Source organism: Protopterus annectens, chromosome 5.part1 (genome assembly GCF_019279795.1).
Source record: "Protopterus annectens isolate FY-2018-M chromosome 5.part1, PAN1.0, whole genome shotgun sequence".
NCBI classification, from domain to species: Eukaryota; Metazoa; Chordata; order Ceratodontiformes; family Protopteridae; genus Protopterus; species Protopterus annectens.
In genome coordinates this window covers 366,106,341-366,129,551 of record NC_056736.1, presented here as the reverse complement: position 1 = coordinate 366,129,551, position 23,211 = coordinate 366,106,341, and the positions used below count along the sequence as shown (strand labels likewise).

At 36.9% G+C, this 23,211-nt stretch overlaps 1 protein-coding gene across 1 annotated transcript in view; it reads left to right on the top strand.

Moving 5' to 3' along the window:
* Nucleotides 1–23,211, top strand: part of LOC122803164 (protein sel-1 homolog 3-like) — a 920,824-nt gene that overhangs the window by 581,553 nt on the left and 316,060 nt on the right. Inside the window, exon 12 of the mRNA XM_044072781.1 lies at nucleotides 6,465–6,584. Within this exon, the coding sequence (XP_043928716.1) occupies nucleotides 6,465–6,584 (120 nt within the window). The remainder of the gene's footprint in view (nucleotides 1–6,464; nucleotides 6,585–23,211) is intronic.

The window sequence follows — 23,211 nt, the reverse complement described above, 5'->3', positions numbered from 1 at the left end:
AGAAATTGGGAGTCAGTTTTAATGAGAATAAGACTAAAATACTACTTGTTAAATGTATTATTAATAAAATGTATAAGAAATTACACAGATAAGTTGTGAAAGATGGTAAAATCACTTACTTAGGGATAATCTTGTCTGATAATATTAAAGATATAACAATCCTTAACTGTAATAATAACTTAAGTTCCATAAAACAAACTCAATAAATGGAATACATTTATTTTAACTATGGAAGAGAGACTGTCCTTAATTAAAATGATTATCCTTCCTAAAATACTGTATATAAAATAACCTTTATCCCTTCCACTTCCCAAAAAATATAATTCTTTGTTTCTGAAATTTTAACGATTTCCTAATAAGCCTAGATTGGCATTAAACCATCATATTAGAGATTGGAGATCGGGTGGTATTGGTCTTTCAGATTTAGAATTATATTACTTATCCTCATTGATACGACAATAATTTATTGGTTAAATAACAATAATAATGCCAAATTCAAAGATAGTCAAGGAGGTTTTTGGTGTAAATCCAAAAATTTAACAAAATCATGTCATACTAAAATAGGTACAAATAAATTTCTTTGATTACTAAAAGACTATTTTATAGAAAACAAAAACAAATCAGTTAACTCTTATTATATTAAGATGATAAAACAAAAAAAAAATTCCTTTAAAATTTTCATTTTCAGGAATCCTGAATACAAATCATACATTTTCTTTGTATTTAGAATTGCCTACATTCAAAATAGTATTAATACATTTAATTTAACAACGACTACATTTAATGACAAAAACGTTTTATACTGGTATCAATTACTAGACAATAGGAAGTTACAAAATGCTGACCATATCATTGATAAGTTTGAGTTAAGCAAAGAAATGTGGTTAGAAATTCAAAATTTTAGATAATTGGTTGAACATAAGATTAATGTAATGCAACCAATAGTTAGAAATTATTTCCTCACATTCATTGATTTACTCATTATTCTAATGCACCAGAACATAATTGGAAAGGGACTTGTATCTAAAATATGTAAGGTACTTAAAAATCAACAATATGTCACAGAGAAAGCTATTGGTATTATTTTAGAGTGGTTAATAATAGCTCCCAAAAATACTCTGATCTTCAAAACAAACTACTTTATCAGTAAGGTGGAGGATAGTGTCTTGGAAGTTCTTACATAGAACCCTTATCACATCACATGAAGTTGCATTGATGTTTAATAAAGATATAGGATGCTGGAGATGTAAACTTAATGTTAACCCTGACTGGCAGCATATGTTTTATGACTGTATAAAACTTAAAACATATTGGGATAATATGAATGCTCTGTTATGGTCTGTTTTTAATGATAAATTTATGCTGACCAATTCTCCTATTTTATTCAATAATGTATTCCTACTTGTGTCATGAAAATAAAATACCCTCTTTTATGCAGTATCTTAACATTAACAAGAAAAATAATCACCAAAAACTGAATTAGACTATTCCTACTATGAAGGAATTTGTACACTTGGCAACTAAAGTTTGCCATCTTGAACTTATCACAATCAAGACAAGAACATCTAGAATCACCTTTTCATATAATATATGGTTAAAATTCTAAGAACTGCTGGTAAACAGATTTTAATAATTAACTAACAACTACCCATCACATTTCTTTTTCTGTTTAAAAAGCTTTGTTTTACAGTAGACTCCATTGTAAATTATTTTAGTTGTTTATCATTGTTTTTATAGATATGTATATTTGTTTAATAATATTTATGTTATCATGTATTAGTATTTTGTTGTTAAAAATTTCAATAAAAACAGTTGAGGGAAAAAAAATAAAAGTGTGGTCCTAACGTTTTTTTTCAGTTTTTGACCAAAATTTTTAGCATACTTATCTTAGACAGTGTCTTATGAACTGCAATGAGGAAAATGTTCTGTCCCTGCCTGGGAGATCATTTTAAATAGTAAATTTAGAAGCGTAATTTGGATTGCAGTCTCATGTCTGGTTTATGAACTGGTCATTTACAGATGTCATTGTGAAAACAAGGAGCAAACTTGAAAAGTCTACAGCTGACATGCCACTGAAATACATGGAAACTGAAAATCTGCTCAGGCTCTGTGGAGTAAAGATAAGCATGTTTATGAAGGCTTTGGAAATCCTAAAGTGTTAGAAGAGTCCCTATATTTGGAAGGCTTGGTGGTGAGGGATACTAGAATGCTTCCAATGTTACTCAGGAAAAGATACATTAATGGTCTTCTTTCTGTTTTAAGACAGAGTACCGATAGAAATGGGTACCAGTAGCATAATGTCATATATACCAGGACAGTAGGGGCTTGAACCATTGTTTCTTATATGAATGTGATTATAGAAATGAGGAACATAAAAATATGTGGCTGCTCTGGAACAAACCTCTCCTGTGTGCCAAGCAATGTGATTCCCTATTGTCATTCAGATATAACCTGGATAGTTGGATGGGATCCCTTAAATTCCTTCCAGAGGTTAACATGCTTTGCCCTCTTTGTAAGGAATTGCAGAGAATGACATTGAGCAAGACATATTTTTTACCACTTGCCTTGTATTTCCTATGATTGCTTTGATGAGTCAGAAGATAATTATTTACTGAGGCTTGACATTTATTTTCTTTCTGTTTTGGGGTTATACACTGGACTGACTAAACATCTTCAGTATATAAAATGCATCATTGGAGTCCTAAATGTGTATGTATGCATATATAAATTGGTAGCAACACAGGAAGTGGAAATTAAGTCACATAGAGGGAGAATGATCACCATATACTGGGACTATAGGGTATAGCTCTTTCCTTGTATCTTTGTAAATTTTTGAATGGCTGTAGTAGAATGTGTACAGTGGAAGAATAAAATAGGAAGAAGATGGTTTATTTTCTTCATTCCTGAGATAAGGAAAAATATAATAAATGTCAGTACAGGATTATTGTGAAAGAAAAACAACACCTGCATCAAAGATGCAGTAGTTTTGCTTCTGAGTGGGTGGGAGGGCATACATTTTTGCTTCCTTATTCTACATTTCACTGCATATCAGTACTGCAGAAGTACACAGTGCAAAACCTGTACTCAGATTACTAAGTCCCGGATCATGTATAGGAATTATGGTTCATCCCATTCCAGGTTTCTCTCCTGTATAAAGTTTTTACCACTGAGTCTTTCAAAGTGTATGCAAGAAAACGTTAATAAAAAGTCAACCACACATACTGTGTTTCACTGGAATGAAGTGCTCTTTATTTCAATAAATTAAACTGCTGACGACTGGTATTAGCTTTGCAGTGCTGTGGAACATAAGATGATCTGCAGTTCAGTGGCCAGGAGCAGTGTGCATTAACAGTTATTATGTGCATAGTAAATGTTGTTTATAAATGTTTCTGATGTATTGAAGAAATAAGATTAATTATTAAATATGAGGTCTGTGTAGGATTCAGTGTATAGTAGAGGTTGTAATGAGTTACATCTGGACATAGCTCAGGAAATGATAAACTCTAAAATGTTGACAATAAAGTGTTAATGAATGGCTTCAATGTCCATCGACCACCTGAACAAGAAAAAAATGCACTCTTTATGGTTTATGCTGGCATAACTGACAAAGGCCCATCGTAAATACCAAAAATAATCCTCTGAATCCATTATACTGAAATGTTTAGTTACTGACACCCATGCTGAGCACCACCCCCCACACCCTCCAATTAAATACGTGTTTTTCTACTGTCATACAACCTCATAGTAGGTTATATTTGCTTTTCTTTCCCACTGACTGCAGTTGACCATCAGTTGACACTAACTGCTCTCATTATTCACTTTGCCAGGTCGCTCAGACTCCTGTAAACCTCCCCCAAGCTCAGTTCAACCTGACGAAGAGATCAAGGATGCTATGCTGTGAGGGAGTATGCCTTAACCCCTATCACCCTGGGGCAGCCTTGCATATGAGAGGTGCATGTGTACTTCTGCACATGCACAGCCTCCCAGTTATGCACTATACAGGTTGCACTGCAAAGCTCACCAGGCTCTTAAAGTTCTTACTGCAGCATACATAGGCAGCTTTCCTCCCACCAGGATAGGTGGGCTGGTGTAGGCTGCTCACTTCCATCCTCCACCTCCTGATCCTTCTAGCATTCATGCTCCTAGTTGAACACAGGTCATCTATGGCCCAGTAAGGGCGTACTCCCTCTGTGTCGAGTCTGGTTAAAATAAGTTCTGTTTTCTTGTTGGGAAGGTGGTTTTAGTGACTACTCAGTATGGTGAAACAGATTTTGTCAGCTGTGCATCACAAAAATATGCTTCAGACATTAGTTACTCTCCCTAAAAAAATTTCCACCTACAATATCAGACCCACATCACTCAAAGTCACCACTACTGTCCTGTAGTTCTTCAAGTTTCAGGATATGCCATTGAAAATATGCAGTATAATGTTCCTTCAGCACACAAAGCAAACAGTAGTCATCCTATTCCTCCATCCCTTCCCAAGAACAATGTGCTACTGTTTTGCTCTCTCTCAAGACCTTCAGTTAAATGGTCTTTGGTAGTATTTATGGCCAGGTACTGATTGCCATGCATTGAGATCTTTCTGCCCAGTTGTGACTAGGAACTCATTCATTACCCCTCAGATGATGCATGGTCATGAGGATAACTAGAGCTCTGTGCTTCTTATGGGCCTACTTCACGAGTCTGAGCCTATTCCCTTGGGATTTGTGGACAGCTGGCAGTGGGTTACTCTATATATCCTGAAGATGTGCTTCAGAATTAGATTGAATGCTTCTGCTTAGGTTCTTAATTTTTAATTGCCAGAACTTGTCTCAATATCCCTGCTAAAATCTTCATGGTCAAACACTGCTTATACTGCAGTAACCATACTTCTGTCAGCAAGGGGTACTGGAACCACCATTAATCACCTTCCACTTTTAGAGCATGCTTGCTGGTTGGCTATGTTAAGGGGTACATCTGCCTTCTTACTGACAGAATTAAAGGAAATTACAGTTTGGTAATACTGCTTGTCATGGCAAAGAAAAATGTTCAGATGGGTACACTTGAAAGTCTTACTGGATGCTGCTGGCCGTTAATAAAACAATGAGCTGGTAGATACTCTGCAATGTGGAGGGATAATGATCTGTTGATATTAAAGGTAACCCATATCTGAATAGTGGTTTGCGTGCCTCTAGGAACTGGTAAAGGAAGAGGAGAGTGAGCTGCTGCTGTCTGGTTACCCATTCTGGGGGAAGGGAAATGGCTCTGGCTTGCCATGTGGCTGATACCTAGGGGGAGCACAAGGTATATGTCCTGTGGAGCCTTGGTCAGTTGATCTTTCACTTCTGTGAGCTGTGCAGAATCCTTGAAAGGCAGCTGTAGTGGAAGTCAGATGAACCACTGCAGAGGAGAGGATTGCTCTGCTGGGGAAATGGTAGGCCACCCCACAGGACCAGCATGGCTGGCCTGTTCCCCATCACCAAACTCTCATCTTTAGCAGATGGGCTCATGGGTGGTTCCATTACAGGACATAATGGGTCATAGGGCTCTCACCTACCCAAGAATCCCTTGCTCACACGACCACAGAACAAATGGGCTGATTGGATGCAGTCAGTCTTGGTCATGCATGGGTGGAAAAAACAAAACAAAACAAAAACATGAATGGATAAAGCTACTTGTCAGCTTTTCAAAATGTTGTCATATTTCTACTTTTTCAGTGCCACTGTAGAAATACAGTATCTTTTTAGTGACTGGTCATTGAAGCTGACTTACTGCAACTTTCTTAATTTACTCTACCAAAACTGATGTGGAGAGGAGTAATAAAACAGTGCTGGCCAGCTGATGCAGTTAAAACATTTGGCTGCAATGGAAACATAACCGCTCAGGTGCTGTGTGGCTTCATATGGAGCTCACTCTAATATACAAAATAATATAAATATGGCACTTTACACAATTTATGTACTTTCAAATTCTCTACTTTACTGCTACATTCTGTATGCACCCATTACATATAAACAGCACAGTAGGACATCCATGTTTAAATACATGAATTGTAGCACATATGGTATGAAGTTTGTATCAGCTGGACTACCATTGATTTGATGGGTGAGAGAAATCTGAATGTACTTATTACCAATACTAACAAAAGGTATGGATACTGAAAAATACAAAAGGATTACTTGAACTTAAAAAGAATATCCAAATTGTTTCTGTTTCTGGAATTAATTTTATTATTTGAATTGTGTGGTGTGTGTGTGTATATATATATATATATATATATATATATATATATGCAACATTTCTGAAAAACTTTCGAAGAAAGTTAAGTTTGCAAGTAACATTGTTTTAGTGTGAAGGGTTATTTTATAAAATAATAAAAAAAAAAAACAGAAACAGCATCTTCAGCAGAGACTTTTCAGTGAATGATCTTGCAGAAAAATAAGGAAAAACACAAGGCGAATCATGTATTTCTGTCCCTTTAGGCCTTTGTGGAGTCCATCCGACTGACAGATGAGAAAGCTTTGAAGGAGCAGACCAAGGAGAATGATGACCTGTTTTTGTGGCTGAAGTTCCAGGCAAAGAAGGGGGTTGCTGAAGCACAGGTAAGTGGGAATAGATATGGAATGAACCTCTGTTTTAAATGTACACTTAAGACACATCCTAAAGTAATGAATGAAACTGATGGGCAGAATGGGCTGTGGTAGACACAGGTATGAATCCCGGAAAAAAGTGATGAGGTCTGAATGAATAATGAGATAGTAGGGAAAATGGGGTAAGAAAATAAAGAGGTTAGACATAGTATGATGTTACAGTGATACAATGGCTTATATGTGGAGGAAAAAGACCAGTGGAAGACTACGTTTCATTTATTATTTATTTGTTGTCATTTGTTAACCGGGTTGGTCCAACTGAGCCAAAGGCCCATTTTCAGTGGAGACCCGAGGAGAAAAGCTCCAATTACATATGCAAAACAATCCAAAAGAGAAAAAAAAGCAGTAGGCAATACAAAGTTAAAAATTTCAGATTTACATAGGACTTCAATTACTATAGTAATAATGACAAGAGGCATTACATGAGAAGAGATACACAATATCCAAAAAAAAAAATTGTATACAATAGCAGCATATGTATGTCCTGAGTAGATGTATTTACAAGAGGAGCTTTTTGGATTGTTTTCTAAAAGATTTTAGCTGTTTAGGAAGGTACATATAAGTGAAACACCTAGCTGGAGGATGAGCATAAGCACATCTGTGAGTTTGTTAGATAGTTTTTGAATTTTGAAGACCTGGAGGTTGTCAGTTTGTCTAAGAATTTTAGAAGTAGTATTCCAAATTTTGGCAACATAGTTGAAGTACAAGGAATCTCAATTTGGATGAGGCTAGGAGGAGCTTATCACTTGACCAAAGGGTACGATTCGGACAGTGAAGCTAGATTATATTTTTTAGTGCAGGGAATTTGTTTGATTTATAGATGAGACAGTGATCAGTCATTAATTGAGAGTAAGTATGTTGGTTTGACAGTTCTATCCACTCTAGGTATTTTAGGGATAGACAGTGGTTAACTCTATATGAGTGAATAGCTGATAAATTTGCAGTTTTATTGTAACACTATTCTACTTTGCTTTGTCATGAGATTTGTAAGTTGGTAAATATTGGAAAGGCATAAATGAGATTAGGGAGTGGATAGGAAGAGGCAATAGTTCTTTGAGCAAGCTGCCTAGTTGTTGATGTTATTTTATTGATTATTTTATGTGTAAGTCAAACCTAAGCAGATTGTTGATTAGAATGCCAAGAAGTTTGACTTGAGGCACAGTTTTTGACATGGTTTTGTTGGTTGATGTTACGTTAAAATAAGATTTTACATTGGAAGGTGTTTTGGAATGAATAGAATTAATTTACTTTTGTTGCACTTTAAGAGGAGTTGGGAGTTACTTAACCATCTTTCTGCTGCTGAGAAAGTTTGCTGAGCTTGTTACTGTAGGTCAGTTATGTTTGAAGATGAGCAGATGAGGGTGGAGTCATCCATGTATTGTACGATAATAGCATGCTTGGTACACTTATGGAGGTCATTAATGAAAATATTAAATAGCACTGTGTTGAGTATTGAGCCTTGCAGGGCTCTGTCAGGAACTGGAAAAAGGAAGAGAAGTTGGAGTGCCATTTTACTGCTTGCATTCTGTTAGTTAAGTAGTTGTAGAACCAGCAGAGTGATGGGCTGTTGAGTCCACATGAGATGAGACATTGTAGCAGCTTTTAGTGTGATATGTGACTGCCATGTCTTTGGAACAGGCTACCAATTCATGTGAAACAGAGCACCTCTATGACACTGTTCAAGAGGAACCTGGATGAGTAGAAGGGGCACCATAAATTCTTACCGGGGATAGCACCCACATTCCTCCTGGAAAGGGCAATCATCACTAAATGCAGTCTTAGGTATTGACGACCATTTCTTTGAGATTACATTGGGATGAAACGGCTAGGCTTAAAATGATTGCCAGGTCAGTAGCCTAGTAATCTCCTATAATCCTATGTTATCAAAAGCCTTAGACAGATTGACAAAGACTGAGTAGACAAGGTTGCCTTCATTTATATGGGGATTAATACTATTAGTGACATTTAATATTGCTGTGGTAGTGCTGTGGTGTTGGTGAAGCCATGTTGTATTGGTGAAATGGAAATGGGTCTGAAGTGATCAGGTGAAGAAGTGTTGGAAATGTTTGGTGTAAGAATAGACGTGAATGCTTTCCATAGTCTTGGAATATCCCTGTGGAGATAGGGGTGTTAATATTGTATGAAATGCAAATGGCATTGCTAGTATTCTAAGCATGCAGATTTTTAGGGAACAGTTCATCTGATTTTGAGTGTTCATGGTTTTTGATTTTTTAGCCACTTATTTACTTTGGACAGAAGAGTGGGAAAACACTGAAAGAGGATTTTGAGTTTAGAACTGTTTTTTGATTCTTGAGTTGGAGTAACTGAGGAGGAGCATACTGAGTGTTTATTTTTACATTAAAGAAATATGCAGCTGAAATGAATGCTGTGATTTGTGTTTGTGGTAATACAGTGTTGTCAGAAGAAGGAATGTGTCTCTGGATAGGGAAGGATTTGGCATCAAGTTATCTTTCAGTGATAATTTGGGGTTTTCTTTCAGTTAGTTCATTTACTTTTCAGAGTAGGTATATATTGCTTGTTTCTTCATTTTGTTATACAAATTCTAAAGAGACTTTAGGTGCACCCAGCTTTGTCAGTTTAGAATTACTTTGTAGGTAAACCAGACTAAGATAATTTTACATAATTCATGTTTTAATTCAGTAGTAAACCATAGACTGCCAGTGGTTTTGACATTTTTAATTCTTAAAGGGAGATGTTTTTTTCCTTCAGAAGTAATATGTTATGAGGAATTGCAGGACAGTGTTGCTGTTGAAGTCTGTCTAGCTGATAACAGGAAACCAAGCTATTTTATTTGGTTTGTGTAGTAGCATTATGGTAGCATTGATGTGCAAGGCACACCGTGTGTATGTTTTTCCTGAAGGTCATTTGGATGGTAGCGGTAAAGGTGATGGTGTTGTCACCAAAGCGCTGTCATCAAACTGTTTTGTGGGAGGCGAAGTAAAAGTCATTGGTTAGAAGACAGTCAGGAGACATGGCTAATTGTGTTATAATTTAGATGAGTAGCAGAGTGTATAATGTAGTGAACATTGTAGTAAGTGAAGGAAAGGAAGGTAGAAGGATGATTAAAGTGTCTGAGTTTCATGTAATGATGTTTGCCTATATAAATAAATGTAGTGAAAAGAAATCCCTTTGTATTTTGACAGGAAGAAGGTGGGGGAGTATGAGTGAAGGTGACATTTGATGGTTATCTGTTGTCAATGTAGTGGATGCTAATAGCCAGTTTGGCATCATAATCAGATAAGCTGGGGGAAGAGGTCAGAAGAGTAGAGAGAATGAAGTCTTTCAAGAATAGAAATATCTTGCCTAGTCAATATTTTGGTAGTCTCATGCTACAGACTTATTTATAGTTTGATGAAATGTAGTATGAGATGAGAATAGAAGGCTTTAGCTAAGTCTGTAATGGCTGCAAGAACAGCCATTTTCTGCCTTATATTACAATGATGGATCTAGGACTATTGAACGAAAGTTCAATAGTCCAAATCCACAATCACCAAACACACTTTAATGAAAGTGCTTTCACCAAAATAGCGCTTTCGTTAAAGTGTGTTAAAAAAAAAACAATAAATCTACTTTTATGTACGGGGCAAGCCCCCCTGCACCCCACACCCCCCTACTTTAATATTCTCTCTCCAGGATCGCACTACAGTGAGGAAAAGGGAATATTTCCTTATCCGCACCGTAGTACAATCTCCACAACAGTCATTTCCCCACGACTCCCTTTAGCTGCAGGCATTCTTCTGCGAAAGTGCTTTTTCGGTAAAAAAGCATTTTCGTGGAAGTATGCCCAGCTGTTTGTGCTTCGGTCAAAAGTTCCTTCGGGAATCAGTACCGATCCCACAATGATATGTGAGTAATATATTAGATTTATGTTCTTATAATGCCCATGTACTCCCTCGCCTTCATACTCTTGAGAATCACTAATACCAATTCTACATGCACTGAATCAGTACTTCTTCCACATCCTGTTCTTTGACATATAGCTTACTTAGTGTCCTCTGTATATGAGCCCTTGCTGCTTTTGTAAAACTCCAGTGGAAATATGTCATATTTTGACTATTTTTCTCCATTTAATTAGTTATTAGATCTCTGTCTGTCTTTCTCTCCAGCACTTCCCTTTGCTGTTATTTTAACTGTCTACCTATACATCACCTTTTCTGTGTATTTTTCTCATCTTTCTTTCTCTCCTAACCTGGGTTTATATAACTTTGTAAGGTTCTTTGAGTACAGCTACAGTTTCTTTGTTTCTGCTTTCCACTGTCCTTCCTTCTTTAATCACTACCTTTTTAATGTGTTCCCTCCCTCCATATCTTTTCCTTCTTTCTACTTGCTGGCATCCTACATAGCTTTTCACCCTCAGTGCCTCACAAGTCCCTGTTTTATTCCATTGCAGGTTCTGTTTTACAGATTCTTGTCAGTACATCAAGGACACAATCATCATGCCCAGTGACAGTTCTTGAAGACCAAACTAATAAACATATTTTCAAATAGTCAACTTACTTATTTCCCCTCAGAGGGTAACAAGTTCCCTTCTTTCTGCTAACATTCCCTCCAAGTTTAGCAGTGGTTCGATGACATTAACATGATGTTTACTGTAATACTTTTCCTACAAAACATCATTACATCTGGCCAGATTCACCAGTTTGCTCCCATCCATTCCCAACACAGCTCATCTGCCTAGGTTTCAGTTATGAGAATTGAGTCACCCCTTCCTACTGTTTAATTCACGGTGCTCAAGAAGCAGAATTAATCCTGATGTCTATAGATGTCAGGGAAGGTAAAGAAAAAACTTTTTAGGTAGAAAAGGATAAGTCATATTGGGTTGCAGGAGAATGTTTCTTCTATGTATCCAGACCTGAGCTTGGATAAGACAATTTTCACTGAAAATAGTGCATCCCTGCTTCCTTCTTGTATGTTAAAAGACAGCTGCACTAAAACAGAGAAAAAAATGCTGTTTTCCCAAATGCTTTTTTGCCATATCTTCTTATTATATGTAGTACCAAATTCTCTGCATCACTCTAAGTGATTTATGTACATTTTCTTAAGTTATTTTACCCTAAAATGATTTGATGGGGGCAGGCATACTAACCTGACTGCGATATTCTGTATCCCCTTAAGGTCATTGGTGAGACAAAAAATTTTCTGTTGTGTTGTTTCTCAGTGGAAATACTGTGACTTCCTCTTCTTGACTGTGTCTGGCATGAGTGTAATTTACTCTGGTTCACTTACTGCCAGTGATTTTGTCTTAAGCCTTCACCAGTACATTTCAATAAGGTATGAAGATGGCCATCTGTGACTGATAATACAAATAAAAACTGACTTTGTACTATTTACTTACGTTTAAGATGTTTATTTCTCACTGTTAATAATCTTCTAATGAATGTAACAAATGTGGAGTTACCCCCCTATTATGACCCAAGATAAGACTTCACTTATGCCTATCTATGAGGCATCAGTGTGTACTAGGAATTGTTTAAAAATTCACTAGCTATGAATATGAACTCAGAGTACAACATATTTCTTAGCTGTCTAAAGTTCTGTTGCATTCAGCTGAAAAGGGATTTTAATTCCCACTCAGGTTTTCCCAGTAAACAAATGCAAATAAATAAATTGTATTGGGTTTATAGTCAGATTGCTGTAGCTAGAATCAGTGGATTATTACTTTGCTTTCTTTTAAGGTTGCATATTTCTTAGGTATTGATTCCCCTCATTTTTCATTCATTTTTCTCAAAAAATGTTAACTGCATCTTTTAAATGATATTTTGTCAAGTTTCTTCTGTGTACATTGAGGTTTGTGAGAGAATGTTACTGTGTAATTTTATATTTTGTCAGGTTGGTTTATACCTCTCAACCATACAGAATTTCTCGGTAAATACCGGTTTTGAGGGCAAATTATTGGGGTGCCATGAATTTCTGAGTGGCCCCTTTAATTTCTGAATTTCCCAGGTTTAATTTTGAAGGTTTTTTTTTTGTTGTTCCTGACGTCATCACATGCAGGCCGTGCGCGATGAGGGTCTATATCATATGAGCGAATCACACAAATTGTGAACGCTCATAATATCAAACATACCACACCTCAAACTTCCTTTGGGGGGGTTGAGTCCCCCACACCCCCCACTAAATATATATTCCAACTCCGAGATCGCACTACAGTGAGGAAAGGGCAAATATCCCATTCTTCACTGTACCACGATCTCAGAAAAAACACTTTGAGGTCCGGTACATTCGATATTATGAGCGTTCGCAATTTGTGCGATTCGCTCATATGATATAGACCCGCACAATGATGTCAGCTTCAGGAGGCAATATATTCAACTTAACTTGAAGCAGCAGAGTCGGATATTTTCCCAGGAAAGGCAAAAAAAAAAAAAGACTTAATTCTGTTCACCTATTGCTTAATTGCTGCATTGCTGTATTTTCTAATGTGGAGTGAAATGGCAATATGGCATGGCTTCCTGTGTGTGTTAGAAACAGTCCAGTGTGGGTAATTTAAATTCTGACAATGGCAGGGTTAAGTGCTTCCTACTGTTGTACTTATTTCTTTTCTTATGTGGTGATGAGAGAAATGGCAAGGGCTTCCTGTCCTGTGTATGAGGAACAGCTGCAGTGATTTATATTCTTATGTGGAGTGGGAAACTCTTATATGGAGTGAGAAATGACAATATTGCTTCTGCATCAGTACGGGCAATTCAGGAAACCGGTTGCTAACATATGGCTATGTGTTTATCACTGCACTGATTTATTTTATTATGTGCAGAGAAACTCATTCCAACTTCCTTATGTTGTAGTAGTACGTATTTCTGTAGAGAGGTGTGTGTGTGTGTGTGTGTGTGTGTGTGTGTGTGTGTGTGTGTGTGTGTGTGTGTGTGTATGTGTGTGTGTAAGTAAAATGCCCCAAGTACATATAACTGGCTGTTAGGGGTACCCCGACTCAAACCCTGTACCTTAGGTATAAGGAGCAAGACTAAGAGCCTAAAATCTCTACCCATACCACTACTTGTGATTCAAGGTCTGGAATGTTTGGTCTGTTCCTCTTAAAAGCTGATGTTTTCTGGCAAATCAGTGAACTAAATTGATTAAATAATGATTGACATTTAAGTTTCAGTCTATTTTTCAGGAAACACAAAACATTTCATTCTAGCAACTTTTCTAAGATTATACAAGCAATGTTTATAATGTATCCCTGGTTTTGGGCCTTTGCCCCCCACCTCAATAAATTTTAGCTTTTTCCAGATTTCTTATGCTGCATAGTTTTTTAGGGGGAAGGAAGTGTAGCATTGCTTATGCCAAGTCTGTTTGTGTTGTTAGTAGCACAACAGGTAGAATACTTGCTTTTGATGCAAAAGGTTGTGGGTTCTACTCCCACAGTATGTAGATGGATTACTGATACTGTACTGTGCTGTACTTTTAAAAGGGGGTAGATACTGCAGTCCTAAGAATGTCCTCTTTGGCATAGAACTTGTTATCAGTTTGCCATCAATTCTCTATTGCAATTTTGCTAGCTTGTCATTTTTTTTTTAATGTAACATAGGCAATTTATTCCTCAAGGGCAGCAAGCAGTTTATTTGTAGATGAAACACTGAAATATATCTTCATTAGTTACAGATTCCTTTAATGTGTAATTATTTAGATGACTTTTACTTCTGCAGAGATTGTGCATATTTACTGATATTGGTAGATTGTAATGACAGAAGTTTAAGTAGACTTTTATGATGGAAATGTTCTAATTTGGGCAGTTTGTCATTATTGGCCCACACATTTTGTTTCATTGCTTACTGGAAAAATGTTCAAAACAATAAATTTAAAATGTGCTCTAACAAAGTGTGTTGTATTATACAAGGAATATAATTTAATAAAGTCAGGAACGTGTATCAAAGGACACATGTATGTTTTCTGTGCAAGGGGCCTATAATTTGAAAACAACCTAAAGGTAATCTTTATCCACCACTGGCCAAATGCATTTTCTTTGAATGTGGGTTTCAATGAATGTGAGTTTCAAGGCAGAGAAGTTTTAATGCTAAGTCTATTTTCATTGGGAGACTGTTTTGCTTTGTTTAGCAGATGTCTATTAGTGTTTGTGCTATAAAATGTAAAATAAGTTTTAAATGAAATCCAAATAATCATTGTAGAAGTAAAGCAGTAATATATGCACATTACAGTGTTTATGGTAAATGGGGAGAAACAGCCAAGTAATGGGATATTGGAATGGCTGCAGGGGGGAGAGCTGTGTATGGGGAGCCCCATTTGACCATGATTTTGTGAGGGGGCAAGGGCAGCAAACTCAGACAGCCCAGGGGCCAGACGGCATAAACTCTAGCTACACCACTGATCAGTAGGTCATGCAGAATGACTTTTGGAGGTCCTAGCAAACTATAATATTCTTTTGCTAAGATTAGAATATTGCCTATCATTAAATGCCCTACTTTTACCATAAAACCCACATACTGCAAGTCACCAAAAACAAAATCCTAAAGTTTATAATTTTCTCCCTTCCCAAGTTCCCAGTGAACATCATTGCTACACATTTAAAAAAATGGTTACCATTTACTGTAGGGTCTGGGGCCATGTTTTGGTTGTCTGTTCTTTTGTTTTTGTTTGGAAGTTGGTATCCCACAGTTCCATTGGAGGGGCGGGGTTACATAATAATGTATGTAAATTTTATTTTAATCAGTGTACAGATTTGTACCCATTTTGCATGGGCCTTTGTCCAGATTTTTGATGTTTCCAGGTTGAGAGGTATGGGTTGGTTATATTATGTTATATCCATTTGTCACCATTTTGTCATTGATTACATATTTGATCTAATAAAAACAAACTTAGTTAAGTTAAGGAAAAAAAGAATTAGAAGAAGAAGAAGAAGAAAATAATGTGACATTTCACAAAAACATGACATGGTGTACACAGCCAGATCCAACACTAGGTAACCTAGGCAGTTGCCTAGGGACCACTGGCTGCCACAACCTTTAGTTTTTATAAAAAAATTAAATTTGTTCTTTAAGGGTGTTAGTTCTTCTTTACGAGAATGAGCAATGTTTGGTCTTTGTTCCTGTATGTCCCTGCTTATGTCGACACACATACCTCCTTCGGTCACTTCTTCTCTTCCATGTTTGGGCATATGGAATTTTAAACATAATGAACAAACATTCCTGCCACTTCGGAATTAAGGTAAGTGTATGAACTGATGACTGAATCTTACATATGTGTGTGTGTGTGTGTGTGTGTGTGTGTGTGTGTGTGTGTGTGTGTGTGTGTGTGTGTCTGTGTGTGTGTGTGTCAGTGCACATGTGTACATGCACACAGGTGAATGTACTTTCACTTTTACTTTTTGCTCTTGTGAGCAAATGCATGGAAGACTGGTTATAAAGTACAGCAAAGTCATCTACTCCTAATCATATGGAAATCAATTCTGTAAAACACAAAAGTGTAGCACAAACATGCCCTTCAGTGCTGACTGTAGGACACTTTATTTTTATTATGACACTTGTACTCTTGTCCTTGATGTGCTATCAGTATTTTTGATGTTTCAGAGTTATTTTTGTAAGGTTGTTGTTGAAGACATGCACAATTCTGACATTTCATCACATCGATATCCAATGGTTGTTTGCTACATATCAGATATTCTGGTAGTAGAACACTTCAGTATGAAAAGAATCATCAGGGGTTGAGCATTGTGGTCTGTGCCCTGAGTGATTTGAGCAGCAGTCTCCATCAAACTGAACAGTAGTGCATGAGGTCAATGTAATTCCTATCATAGAAACCCTGCTTGAGTTGCCAGTATGTACAGATTCGCATTCCTATCACAACGTGTGTGTACAGCTTGTCATTCATATCCCCTGCAATGTCTTAATAAATTATTCCTGTTGATGGAGAGTAATGTTTTTCTATGTTTTTTGCTCTCTTAATCGATGATGTAATATATATTATTTTGTCAGTACTAGAACGAACATATGTATCATTTATTCACAGCAGCAGCAGTATAGATTGTGATCTGAGGGTGGACAAAAACTTCTTTACAATCGCCCCTTCATCAGGACACAGTTGCACAACCTACTCATTTGCTTACCTACAGGACATGGTGGAGATACTGACAGATCTTTGGTCTAATACTTCACAAACCCCATAAGAACTGCTACGTAAATTTTCCATGCTTTTCTGACTTTGCTCAGTTTTGATGTCACTGTCTTACTAATAACATTTTCCATTGATGCATGTCTGCCTGTTAAAATGTGTGTGTGTGTGTGTGTGTGTGTGTGTGTGTGTGTGTGTGTGTGTGTGTGTGTGTGTGTGTGTGTGTGTGTGTGTGTGTGTGAAATGCCCTAGTTAAGGATGGCAGGTTAGTTTGCTCTAGCTTAAAACCTGTACTTTAGTTACAGGAGACAACAGCCTGAATCCTCTACACCAACTTCCAGAGCACTCAAAGTGCATTTTCAAGTGACTGAATTTCAGTGCATTTTCAAGAAGTAGTGTGAGCTTTAGTGCATATGCAAGTCTGTTTTCAATGTGCAGCTGTTTTGTTTGGCAAATAGTCATCACTGTTTGTGATATAGAATTTTAAAGCAGTGTTAGGAGCAGAACAGGTAGCATACTTTTTTATGTAGCAGGCTATGGGTTCTACTCTCACACCATATAGATGGATTGCTGATAATCTGTTGTACTTTAAGGGGGGGTGGCTGATGCAGTTCTGAGTGTGCCCTCTTTGGATGAGATGTCTAGTAGCCATGAGCCTGTTGTCGGTTTGTCATCCATTCCCTATTGCAATATTATCAGCTTACCATGTTTTAATGTAACATAGGCAATTTATTCTTCAAGGGTAGCAGGCACTGAACTTGTAGATGAAATACTTGAAATATAGAGTTGTTTGCTAGCAGCAACCTTTTCATTAGTTATAGATATCTTTAATGTGGAATTTTTACTTCTGCAGAGATTTGCAGATTGACTGAAATTGAATGGCCTTTTATGGTTGAAATTTTCAAAAATGTACAGTTTGGTTATTATTGATTCACACAATTTCTTTCATTGCTTACTGGAAAAATGTTCAAAACTACAAATTTAAAACACACTCTAACAAGCGGTGCTGGATATTACAAGGAATATAATTTAATACAATCAAGAAGGTGAATCAAAGTACACATGCATGTTTGCATGGTCCTTAAAATGTGTACAAGGGGCCTGTGGTTTGAAAATAGCTCAGAGGTAAACTTTATCCACCACTGGTCAGATGTATTTTCTTTGAATGTGGTTTTCAGTGCCGTTTCAATGACTGTGAGTTTCAAGGGCAGATATGTTTACTGTTAATGTTAAATCTGTTTTCATTGTGAGACTATATTGTTTTGTTTAGCAAATGTCTATCAGTGTTTGTGCTATACAACTTAAAATAAAAATTTTAAATTAAATCTAAGTGTCTGTAATCATTGTAGAAGCAAATAGTATGCACACTAACATGTTTGAACAGTGTTTATGGTAACTGGGGAGAGATAGCCAAATAATGGGACACTATAATGACTGCAGTGTGTGTGTGTGTGTGTGTGTGTGTGTGTGTGTGTGTGTGTGTGTGTGTGTGTGTGTGTGTGTGTCTGTGTAGGGAGGTCCCCATGCGAGTGTGTGTGTGTGTGTGTGTGTGTGTGTGTGTGTGTGTGTGTGTGTGTGTGTGTGTGTAGGGAGGTCCCCGTGTGAGTGTGTGTGTGTGTGTGTGTGTATGTGTGTGTGTGTGTGTGTAAGTAGGTCCCCAATCAATTACCCTGCCTAGGGCCCCATTTGGCCAAGATCTGGCTCTGATGGCATACCGATAAACTGCAGAAACAGGTTCAGGCTTGAAACTTAGTTTATGATGAAAATACTTGACATATAGGTGGTGTTAAACTTTTAGACTTTTAGAGGTTTACAGATAAGTTGTGCATTCACACTATGAGTCAGAATGCACTTCACATGCAGATTGTTTAGATGTTATTACAGTGGATGCTGTCATCAGAGGATAACTCTACTAACAGAGAGGCTAGCTAACACAGTCTCTGAAATCCTCACTAGGCAGTCTGTCTCTCTTAAGAATTACAAGTTTCCCAATTCACATCCACTCAGTGATGCCCTTAGTTAATGCTTACTACTAGACTGCAATAAAAAGTGGACATCTGGGAGGAATCCATTATGTTAGACTGTGACTGTCAAGGTCCTCACATCTCTTTGTTGGTTAAGATGTAGAGGGAAGAGAGGAAGATATTCATTAGGTGACACTTATACAAGTTGATGCTTTGCTTATGTATCAAGTTTATGAGTGAAATTTCCTATGCTGTTCACCACAGTAATACCAGAAGTCACTGCTGCTACTGACATTGGAGCTTTTACCTCACTGTCATCTGACAAAAAGTCTGGGGCTGGAAGAGAAGAATCAGTCCTAGCCTCCGGCCAAGAATAATACTTTTGATTGTCCTTTACCTGAATTTAATTATCCTTTACCTTAAATGTTACCTCATCACACATCATATCAGCTCCCATGAAAACTTCAGAAAAGTATAAACTGAGAAGTTGAACATATGTCCTAATGTAAAGAGATAAAGTGCAATAAATTGTAGTCTAAAGCAATTATAACATTTAAATCAGATATAAAAGTGAATATGTCAGAACAGGATGAACTCAGTGGAGGTAGTCAAGCAACCACTGCAGAAGTCTAGTTGTAATAGCTAGCAAGAATATGTCTGCAATTAATTCCAGTTTAGGAATTGGCTGTTTCTGTACTCCTGCTCAGAATTAAATAATCCTGTATCACAGTTATTGTCTCTATCAGTTAACACCCCTCTGGATGAGAATTAAATAATCCTGTATCACAGTTATTGTCTCCATCAGCTAACATCCTCTGGATGTGTCGCAGGAGGAAGGCAATGTGACAAAGGGACTTTGGTCAAATCACCACATCCTCTCATGTGTTCTGTACCTTGTACCTACAGAACTGTATTCCGTAGACTGACAGGGGTGAGTTACCTCTCAGTGACATGGGAGTAGATATGGTTCATTATCGCTAAGCCTAACTCACTAAAACTTGTTGCAAACTAACATATATGATATGAAAGGATATTGGTTGGGGCTTGCTTAGACTCCAGGGCCATTAGCCTAGTACACACCTATGAACCAATTTTCTGAAAACTAGTACATGGAAGGCAGAGCCAATCAGTCACTCCATACTGTTGTATGGAGTGACTGTTGTACATCCTAATTAATGTAACAATCTCTAATGTCACCACAGTTCAGGAGTAAGTTAAGGATGTATTCATCAAAGCTCACTAAATGTAATGGTATCAGTCAGTTATGCTTCAATGAGATACTCATCCTCTTCTCCCTTTACAGGCATTAAACTGCTGTAACTAATGGTTTAAATGCACATGTCCAAACGTTGCGCACTGGTATAGATTTTTTCTAATAGATCTAATTCTGTTTTGAAATACATTTGTTTAGTGGTGCTTTTTTTCTTCCATGTTACTAGCACTAATTGTTAAACTTGGCACACGTAAACTGAATGAACACACAAATCATTAGTTTCTACCCCTCTCCATTCTCATCTATCCCATTGCATCTTATCGCCTATCCCATTGCATCTCATTTTACCTCATTAACTCTATCCCATACCTGTCCCTTGAGACACCCAATCACTCATCCAGCTCCTCTACTCTTCACCAGTAAAACTATCACTTCCTGTATATTTCTCAGTTACAGTAATGCTAAACCCTCATACGCTATTGTCTCTGCAATACTGTATAATACATATCACTGATAAAAACTACATATATATTTCCTTATACCTGTTAAAGTAAACCATACACAAGCACTTTCCCTGTAATGTTCCCAGCATTGGTTTAGGTTTATCTTCTATACAGTCATTGCCAGGCAAACATTACATAGCTCATTCAATTCCTGCCTTCCCCTAAACCACATCCCTCCTCCAAAACATTATTCTGCATGTATTATTCCAATTCCCATTTTTCTATGTAATTTGTTCCTACTCTTTTCTAAAGTACCCATTCCCAGTTCTTTTATCTGTGTTACTATATTCACTACTTCTAGTACAGCTGATTTAGACTGTGATTTCCATTTTCTAGTAATTCCTTTTTGGCAGCCACCAGAATTAAACTTAGGAAGGTCGTACTATCTCTTCATATTTACGATTCTGTATAACAGCTCAAAAAATCATTTCCTTAGTAACACCAATTTGCTCACCCAGTATTTCTGACAGAGTAGTCTGCAGGGATTTTTTTAATGTCTGCCAGCTCATTACACTCCCAAAAAATATTCTTTCTTCCCCATTATGCCTTCAACACTTGCAATATATCAAAGAAAAAAATCTTTGAAGTCTACATGGGTTATAAAAATACCTGTGCAACATTTTAATAAAGTAAAGATCCTAAATCTTCTAGCCTTTGTTGTATATTTGTGAGCCATACATATACCTTCCCATTGTTTCTTTGTGAATTGCTTATCCAATCTCTCTTCCCATCCTTTCTAACCTCCTCTGATTGTTTACTGTCTTTGTCATGCAATATTCTATATGCCCTACAAATTATCCCTTTTTTAACAGTGGCTTCTGTTCTAGATTCTACTAAAAACCCAAACAGTGCTGGTCTTTCACTTAGCATCCCACTCTTCCTTTTAGTTTGCCTATACTCTGATATCATTCCTTAGGCAAGGCAATATGTAACCTGCAGTCCAAATGAATTCTTGGCCTCTTCCCATTCTATTACCTTTCCCTGTTTAATTATTTGCTCCCAATACCTTGGTTCCTTTGCCAGTTTTCTCCAGTAAATTCCAGACCCATCTTCCCTAGTTTCTGTTCCCCTAATTGCAGTCATCTGCATCAGCAAAATTTCCTTTCTCCATTCCCATGTTGGCTTAGTTCTTAGAATTCCTTCTGCTACGTTATGAATATAATCTTCTATATGCATCCACAATCCCAGTCACTCCTTATTTCATGTTTTTTGCCCATGTCATCATCAGCCCTTTCCGCTTTGAATTATAGCTTTCTGCCTGTGTTATGTATAGGAGCCTTAAGTGTGTAGCTCTGAAATATCTCTTCAAATCAGGTAATCACAAAAAACCTTGTTCTGTTGGAAGGATCACTTATCTCACTTGACTCTTGCCCTCTTCTTCTCCCAGATAAACTCCTATAACGTTTCATTAATTACTATCCACAACTTCTCTGGTTGATAAAAATATGCCTGACCCATGTATTAAAGTAAAGGGACTAAAAAGATTTTCACTGCTTCCTAGTTCTCAATTTTTTATATTATCTTTTGGTTAGTCTTTCCCTACATATCCTTAACTACCATAACAGAATCATTTTTAATCCACACTCCTATGTATTTAATTTTATCATGTTCCCATAAATATGGCTGTTGCTGAACCAATTTGTGTGTGGGTACATAGTTTACAGCTATTGTCTTTTATCTTCATTAATTCTGTATCCTGAAAAGACTTGAAACTGTCTAAGAATGTTCCACAACACTAATGGTTCTAAATATAACACAAATTACAAAGGGGAAAGAGGACACCCTTTCCTGGTTCCTTTGCTCAAACAGAAGTTACAAAAGAGCAACCCCCACACTTTAATTTTTGCCTCTGATCCCTCATATATCTTCCTATTCAACCTTATAATTTTTTTAGGGAGTGCAAATGCTTCCATTGGTCTATTCATAAAATCCCAACTTACTCAGCCGAATGGTTTCTGTGCATCAAGAACACCAACAACAGTGGTATTTTCTTATATTCTGCTTCCCTCTGGATCATCTTTGTTCTAGTAATGCTGTCAAATGTTTGCCTTCCCTCCAGAAAACCACACTGATCCATATCTGTCAATTTTGCCATCATCTTTGCCATTCTTCTAGCCATTAAAGACATAAACACTTTATAATTATAGTTTAGAATGGAAATGGGCCTATATGAAGCAGGATCTCAAGAGTTTTTACCATCTTTAGGTATTATAGCCACTGCAGCTTTTTTCCAGGATGCTGGTGCTTGTCTTCCTACTGTTAAACAAAACTTTCCAGATCTGTTATAATTTTCTTCACTCCTAGCTTCCAAACGTCCAAAGGAATACCACCTATTCCTGCAGACTTTCCTATAGATTGGTTAAACATCACTATTTTATCTCATCTCCTCCTGTCCTGTTAGGAATTGAGTCTCATCTGTTTCTAACCTTGGCATAGTTAATTCTTCCATAAACGTTTCCATTTATATTTTTTCTTGATTTCCACATTTATCTGCTTTATATGGATGTTGATAACATTTTGAAAATATTTCTAATACCTCTAGTGGATCTCTGGTTATTTTCCTTGTTATAGCTCCCTAAGCTTGGCAGCAACCCTTTCTACTTTCTGTTGCCTCAGCCATTCTGCTAAAATCTTTTGTACTGTGGAGTTATTCTCAACAAACAGCTACCACATTTATTATTAACCAAATCTTACTTACATATTCTACTAGTGTCAGCCGTAGAACTTAACATTCTTCTTCTTCAGCACCTCATAAAATCCCTGTTATAAGCTCTACATAAAACTGGACTTTAAGTCTATTTAGTTTGGTATGT